The sequence below is a fragment of the Ruditapes philippinarum genome, unplaced genomic scaffold (assembly GCF_026571515.1).
Source record: "Ruditapes philippinarum isolate M1 unplaced genomic scaffold, ASM2657151v2 ctg7678_1_1_1_1, whole genome shotgun sequence".
Lineage (NCBI taxonomy): Eukaryota > Metazoa > Mollusca > Bivalvia > Venerida > Veneridae > Ruditapes > Ruditapes philippinarum.
In genome coordinates, this window is record NW_026858754.1 from 32287 (window position 1) to 41051 (window position 8765).

The 8765-nt window shown below is 32.4% G+C and overlaps 1 protein-coding gene across 1 annotated transcript; it reads right to left on the reverse strand.

Annotated features, from left to right (window-relative positions):
• Positions 1-418: 418 nt before the first annotated feature.
• Positions 419-6946, reverse strand: LOC132754121 (Golgi-associated PDZ and coiled-coil motif-containing protein-like). The gene is made up of 9 exons (XM_060744714.1): positions 6705-6946; positions 5587-5751; positions 4993-5168; positions 4367-4532; positions 3420-3515; positions 2606-2770; positions 1880-1971; positions 1102-1242; positions 419-776 (listed from the first exon to the last, which is right to left on the reverse strand). Exons 1-9 carry the CDS (start codon positions 6915-6917, stop codon positions 767-769), a joined length of 1224 nt encoding a protein of 407 aa, XP_060600697.1. The 5' UTR covers positions 6918-6946; the 3' UTR covers positions 419-766.
• Positions 6947-8765: the final 1819 nt, after the last annotated feature.

Here is an 8765-nt window from a genome sequence, read left to right on the forward strand (position 1 = left end):
TTAATTGTTAAAATAACTTTTACAAATTAAAAGCGGGTCTTTCATGATTAAAAAAAGGTAGGTCAAAGGTTTTTGATGGTTTAAATAGGTATATAAGCTTTCCCTATGAAGATTTTTTGAAAAAGGGACCATGATCTATTGTAATGGAGTTTACTTCCACTACCCTTTCTACCTGGCATTACTTTACTCCTTTGTAGTAGATGTTCATAAAAAAACTGTAATTTAAAAATTAAAAGAATTCCCATATGGGGTAAAAGAGAACCCAAAATGAGACAGAAAAACCATAAGAAAATGATTCTATAGCAATTTTAAATTGTCAGGAATGCATTCAGAGCCAATACTGCCATTCCCCAAATTCACCATTTGCAAAAAGTTTATCAAAAAGAATTTCTGATTCACTCAAAATTGTGACAATGTTTGTTTTCCTGGCACCAGTGTAGAACCACAATTTTCTCAGTCAAGTTAAATATCTTCAAAATGTAAGAGACTACTGCAAAAGGCCTCAGGTAATAATAAATAACGATAATGATAACAACTTATTTACAGAAGGTAAAACATTAAGACATATACAGATTTGTAACACCCTATTTACAATGCAGCCTTCTAAATAAAATCACATCAATTGAAGAAAATATAAATTAATATGTAAAAGAAATGATTAAATGGTAATCAAAGTGTTAACATATATCTTAACACACATACTGAACTTTCGTACAATTCATTTTATCAATAACTATCATATAACATAATTACTTTCTTCAGTGCATCATTTCAATCTGCAAGTAACAAAGTCAAAACTAACAAAATCAATACTATAACAGACATCCATTATTATGAAACATTTAATAGTAAGAAATAATGATAATAATCTAAATAATTGTAGAATATAAGGATCGAATCTTGTACATATGATTCACATGAACCATACTTAAGTTGATTTAATAAATATTTCATTAAGCTATTTTTTAAGTAGTTCAAAGACAGAAAAAAACATTTAATTACAAGTCTTCTCCATTTTCTTTTAGCAAAATCTAAAACGTGAAAAATATTTTTTTACTAATTAAGTCAATAGATTTTTATTATTGCTTCTTCATATCTTACCTGGAACTGTTACTTTGTTGAGGAGAAGGACTGGTTGGGGATGACACACCATTGGCTCTTGTAGGAATGAACTCGTCTAAATGATCTATTGAATTACCATCACTGTTCTGACTGCCCACCTCCTCATCATAAATACGATACCTAAATATGATACCAAAATTGGAAAATGATAATTTTTCTTTCGTAACGGAGGGGGCAGCAAATTGGTCGGATTGCCCAGGTTATCCACATCTTGTACGGGCAAGTGAAATTTTTAAAGAATTTACTATATAAATATCAAGTTAAGAAATGATGCAGGGGAAAAAAGGACTAGTAAGTTAAAAAAGATTTTGCAGCCTGGGGGGGGTGGGGATGGGAAAAGGGTTGGGGGGCTGTAACAAAAATACTGTAATTTTTTTGATACCCTCCCGTTTAATGATGCGGAAACACCCTGCTTCCCCTTTTGGGTTATTTAGGGACAAGCTGGATCTGAATAAATTCACCAATCTTTAGTCAGGTAGCGGGACAATTAACTCAACATGAAATAATTTATGTCCATATTGGAAAACAGAGATGAGGAGCAAGTGATAATTGAAACAGGTGGCATAGTGGTTAAGACATATTGCTCTTACAAGAGGCATCATTATGGCTCTTCATAAAATTGTTTATTGAAATGGCTCCTTCACAGAGCAGACTTGTGAATGTTTGAAATAAGCTCCGGTTTTCACCATTATTGAGCTAAGTTTGGTCAAACTTAATTATGTTAACCCTAGGGTCATTATTCAAGATAACAATTTACCTAAATCTTTGTTCCTCATCTACTTCTTGGTTGTCATTTTCACTGTCTTCATCTGGAGCTACAAACATCACTTCTAGTTCTATATCACCTTGCTGAAATAACAAATGGTAACTAATATCTTAGTCATTCCATGCTATTTAAGTTTATATCTAATGAATCTGAACTCATCAAATTGCATTCATATATCAAGTTCCAACTTCCAAAGTCAAAATTGAAGTAAATGACCATATGCAAAAACTTATCCAAAATTCTGAGGTAAATGCATATTGATTTAATGGTCAGTTTTTATGTTCTGTTATTACAGGTCTGAGAGAGCTTGACCTTTTGACCTAAGAATGGGTGTGGCAGGTAATACCTATCATGGTACAGCTTCATATAAAGATTGAAGTTCCTAGGTTGATGCACTTTGATTAAACATAAAACAGTTTTATGCTTTGTTATTACTGGCTAAAGTGACCTTGACCTTTGACCTTTTATAAAAGCTTTGTTAGTATTGTAGATAAAAACAACAAACGAAAACTTAACCGACCCAAATGCTGAAGCCACTCCGTTAAGAGGATCATGACAATAGCTTTATTTTTGTTTTCTTTAAAATATGTAGCTACAAGTTATTACCCATACTGTCAGGATTCTTCTTCACTTTAAATTTTAACTGGAAATATTGAAAACATAAATGTTTTTAACATATTTTGAAATAGCAACTTAGTGTTTAATCAAATAACTCACCTGCTCTGAAAGAATCTTTACACCTTCAGCATGTTTGGCATTGCGTAGATCTATATTGTTGACAGAAAGGATGGCATCCCCAACATACAGGGCCTGACACCGATCTGCTGGCTGGCCTTCGTGTATTTCTGATATCAGAATCGGAACTCCATGTTCTTTTCCACCCTTTAAAACAGATTTTTTCTCATTCAATAAAATATATACATTATAAAATTGTTATTAACATCTATTTTCCTTGTTTTATTATTATGACATTGTGCAAGTATCTAAATCTCAAGTTAACAATAAATTCATACAATAATGTCAGATAAACCATTACTTGTCTTGACTTTAATATATCAAATTTCTATGTAATCAATACAATTTAATACTCAACTGAATGCATGCACTTGCAGCAGAAAAAATTATTTACTTTTTATTATGATTTATTGAAATTATTCAAGTTACACCAACACTGAAAAGGTCACATGGTGTGAGTATACAAAGTGTTGTGTATGGTTTGTTTCCATTTATTAACACTGAATGTTTAACTACAGGAAGTGACGTTACTTAAACAACATATTTATATGTTTCGTGCAAAAGTGACGTGTCATGACGTTGTGCCAAATCTACAACACATGGATACATTCTAACAGAAATTAGGTCAAGAAAGACTATGGACCAGTCATGAGTGGTCTGTTGGATTTTCAAACTATTCAAAAACAAGATCAAGAAAGGTCATTCGAATTGTTACACAAACCAAAAGACCATAGAGTACTTTTCCTGACCCAATACAGGTTAACAAACGAACATAATTTATTTAAAAGCCACATACAGTTATAGACATTCCTAGACCTTCCTCTGGATCTTTGTGTAGCTGAACTTTCCGTACATCTCCCAAACCATGTCTGCGTCTTAGTGAGTTAAAATCCTGAAATAACGTCTCAATCAAATAAAATCCTAGTACATGTATTGTATAAATATTCACCATGTCCTGAAATTAAGGCTGCAGGAAAATCCAAACTCTCACGATTTTGCAAACTGGGAAAGAAATCTTGACCACAAATGTACGTAAACTAACTTCTTAGAGATGAAATATTTTCTCAAAAATCAAAATCAAGCAAGAAATCCATGTTTGGATCAGTAGCACATCCAAATGTGTGCCTTAAAGGCCCATTATGCCCCAGAAATGCTTTTATCTTTAATTCTAAATATCTTTTTTATTTCTAGTGTAATTTTATAGTTTCCAAAAAGATACTCATTGGCCAATTACCCGACCTTACTTTTTCTTCTGTTGCTTTTTTGCAATAAGTCTAGTTCAGTGATTAAGTATTTTGTATGAAAGTCAAAATACTACTTTGTTTACATTTTTGCTACTTTTATGACAAATAATTTCAACATTTACAGCTACATTCTTCAAGTAACATAAATCATTCTTGAACATTGAAAAAACTCATGTTTGCCCTTGCTAAAGAAGTAATATGTGTTCATTTCTGAAGCAGAATGAGCCTTCAATTCAAAATTGGAAGTGATTTATACTACCTTACTAACAATATGATTTAAACTAAATTTTTCATCATAATCATTTATCAAGCTTAAAAAGTGTTGGGGCTGAAACATATTCAATGTAATTATCAAATACCTAGAGATAATAAACTTAGGAACTTAGGCAGAACAATCAAACTTGCGTACAATCTTCATTCATCAGGCTTCCACTCCTGTTATATCAGAGACAGAAGTCCATATACAATAATGACATAAATTTTCATAAAATAAACCTACATGTCCGGGAGGAATCGGCAATTTTTTCTTTCGGTTAGAGCGCCCTCTACATGCTCTAATGACTGTTTTGTGTCTGTGTAGATGTATCTCGGCTTCCAACTGGTTCCACAATTTGTCGTGCTCTGCCCCTTTCATGTCACGCCCCAATAACTGTATCTGTTGTATTCTGTTTGAACAAGGTAAAAGTATTTCTTGATCTTAATTTAAATTGTAAATAGGATAAAATAAACAAATTTACAGAATAGCTAACTTTAAAACAAACAACTCTATTTGAACTAGAAATGAGTCCATAGGACACTGATCCCCCACATTCTACTACTTAGGTCATTCTACGTACAATGGGCGGAAAGGATAAGGGCAAACTTTATAAACTCACTAAACAAGGGGATAAAAAAATTGCAGTCTTCCATTATAATTTCAAGGAGATTTTATCATAAGCTTGTAATAATGTAAAACCACTAAATATTTTATTCATCTCACTGAAATAGCTGAAATTGCATCCTCCCAGGAAATAATTCAAAATCCCCTTTAGAATTGGCACCATAGTGACCAAGGCTATCTGTTTAAAAGTAAGTGAGCCAGTCTGACCTATCAGAACATTTGTTACAAATTTGGACTTTACTCACCTCCCAGCAAGCTCTTTGTCTAGATATTTGGCCGCGAGTCTTGCACCATACACCTCTGACTGAAGGGCTATAGAATACTGTCGTAAATCATTATTTTCCTTCTGAAGCTGTTTAACTTGGGCCTCTAGGTGGGCAAGATTCTTTAAGTCTGACATGTGAGATTCTAATTCTGTATCCTGTAAAATAAAAATGTGGTTATAAAAACAGGAAATATATTTGTGTTGGTAGATTATTTTGCCCTATAAATAACAAAGGGCTGTCAATAGACCTCATTCCCAATGAAAAATAACCGCTTTTCTTTTCTAATCTCAATACAATATTCCCAATAGCAGCCAAAATAATTAAAAGTATTTCAACTTCTGAGAAAAAATATTCTATTACTATTTGCCGTGTATTTAGACTTGGTTCTGAACAACAGTGAAAGGCTATTTGATCATAAACATGAACAAAACTTAAAAGTCATGTACAAGGTAGTTTTTCAACTTTTAAAATTTCTTAAATTCTCAAAAAATGCTGCATTTTCCCTAAATTTAAGCCATAACCCTTTTCCCTAAAACAGTTGAGGAAGGCCCTTCAGTAGAGGGTATTAATTACCATTTTTTTCTTGATGCTCTCCGAGTCAACCTCCACACCTTTACTAGCTTGAAGTTGCAGCTGCGTAGAATGTAGTTGCATGAGCATGTTATGCAGCTCCTTCTCAAGCACAGATTTAGCTGCAGTCACTTCCACATTCTCTTGTTTCAGATCTATAATCTGGGCCTATAAAAAGGAATAATTAAAATACATACAGTGACTGTGTACAGGAGGTCTTCAATAAATTAGACTTGTAGGGACGTTTTTGAAGATTTTTCAACAAATATTAAATCAATAATGTCATTTGTCGATGTGATGTATGAGATTTTATAAAATAAAAGTCAGACAAGTATTAGATTTATTATTTTTTATATACATGTACTTAATGCCATAAAATGTTCATAAGAATTGAAGTTCTATTTTCCTTGTAAATTGGATCTTTAAAAATGAAAAATATTTGATGGCAGGGAGGGATATCCCAAATTTCCTCATTGTATTTTCTTTTAAATAGAGCATTTCATGTTAGCTTATAAACAAAATGCCTAGTAAGCGTAAATTTTTGAAGTTTTTTTTTCTAAATTTTGAAGATTAAATTTGTCAATGATTTGGACTTGTTGGAAATTTGAGACCGAGTCCAGGGTCCGTGGGAGAGAGGAATTTTGCATTATTGTTAAATAATTTTAAAGAATTTAATTTTCTGACTTATTTAAAACACTGGCAGGGGTTTTATTGACTTGAAGGGAATGACATGTTAAGTGGAATTTTTGCAAAAAGGGGGGGGGGGGGCACGATATTGATTTTTTTTTGGAAAACCTGCATTTAATAATAATAAATGTGAGCTGGTTTTTGATATCTATATACATATCAAAAACAAGCACAAATTTATTATTCATGTAGGTTTTCCAAAAACTGAAAGGAAAGGCATCATCCTCCCATTTAAGTCCATATAACCCCTGTCATTGATATCCGAATTACGACTAACCGAACCAATATACACATATTATGTTGACAAATAATAAATGCTATTGCATATGATAATAAACGATGAACAAAATTTGTGAATATCAAAATTAGTTTATATGTTTATAATTGTAACAGAATAAAGTTAAATATTGCTTTAAAATTTAAAAAAGTCTCACTTCAAGTTTTGCATTTGTCTGAAAAATCGTCTGAGCCTTGTGACAGAGTTGGGCAAATGCAGCGCTGAGCGCCGTCATCTTTTGACGCCCGTCATATGTTAGCTCACATTGATCAGGATCTACTTCTCCAAGTAGGAGATCAAGATCGACAAAGGCTTTATCAAATTCCTTTTCAAGAATTTCTAACCACCGAAATGAGACGGCAGCGGCCATTTTGAAGGAAGGCAACGTAACCAATTGAATAAAATCTGTATATGTACCGTCTACTATCCGTAATACAACAAAAAATGAATGAATGAATGAATGAATGAATGAATGAATGAATGAATGAATGAATGAATGAATGAATGAAAAGAAAATTGGAACGAACGAACGAACGAACGAACGAATGAATGAATAAAAAGAATTTCTGAGCTATAATTAATGTGTTTTTTAATAAATATGAGTTTCTGATTTTAGTTATATTTATTTTGTTTTGAGATCTTTTTCTTTCACTGTCATTATATTGTACAGGTCGGCAGTTCATATCTTAGAATTGAAGTATCAATTCCAGCAAAAGTTATTTTGCCTCACTGATGTCGGTCTTCCAGGTCTCCTATTAATATGAATTGTATGAGAAACGCCTAAAGTTACTGAGGTACCTGTAGTACATGTTATAAACCGGCACGCTGGTACTTTTATGTGGTTGTTGTTCACCGCCCTCTATAAAGTTAGCTTAGGTAGAAAGCATCCGTGGATGAACTTTGCTCCTGTAAATTCAAAATGGCTTACCGCCGTGTTTCTGAGGGTGCACAGCCAACACACCACCACCACCGAGCCTTCAAAATTTTGAATTGTACTGAACGTTTTGGGTGATCTTTAAGCTATCTATTCTTTTTTTAGTAACATTATACATTTTCTACCAATATATTTGTTTGGTCAATATTGAATATGTATATATTGGACACAAAGGCTAAATATAGAAGTGATTCGATATCGATGTTCATAAATACAGGAAAATTGGGATTTTTTTTCTAAACTTACGTCGTATTCGTTTGAACAAGCGCTTATTTGTTTTCAATTTACAAGGTAAATAATTTTATTGGTTACTACATTGTTTCAAGTTCCACTCATGCGCAGACTCAATCAAACCGAGTCAATGGTTTTCACCAAATTAATTTTGACTTTGAACACTGCTCTCAAGGGGTCTCCCTTTAACTTGAAGTGTTTTTATTTACAGGCAGTTGGAAAGATAATCTCAATTTTTTTACATTTCTCTGGTCTATCGGGATAATTAATTCTAATATTTTTTGTATGAAAGGAAAAGACTGAATACTGCTGAAGCCGGTGCTAGGGGGCATGAATGAGACATGTTTTACGTTTCATTGTCTTGTATGAACAGACTCAATCAAATAATATATTATTGTGTTTGCAATTTGAAAGCATTAAAGGGACACTGAGGTATTTTGATATCACGGAGCTGGCAATTATTTTTCGAGATTAACGTACCGTTAGATGTAGGTCTAGACAAATAACTTGATTGTGTACAAATTTTCAGATCATTCACTTACTCCGTTTTTCAGAATAGTTATTCTAATCACGAAAAATGACGTTGTAATACGCTTTTTGTGCAAATCGGGTTAAGAATAGCACACAAATACGGTGTTTAATCCATTTCTAAATACATTTGTTTACTATCATATCGCATATACCATTCTGTCTTAAGTGCTAAGAAATCCTACTTTTATGTTTTAGGCCTTTATACCTGAGAGGAATTTGCATGCAATACTCTTAAAATATTTTTGAATTTGAATTTTATTTATTTCATTTCCAATAGGCTAATAAGCCCATGAGGACAACATATTACAAACATACTATATATGACATGACAGAGTAATGCATGATAATGATAATAATACATCTCTTTTTCAAATATTTGAAATATAGGAGAAGGTTGAAACTCAACCTTAAAAAACTTCTCCAATAGAGGAGAAACAATTATTCAATACAATACATTATAATATATATGCAATCATGGTTATAGTACTCCAATTTTTAGTCAACCTTGATCGAAATCGAAAA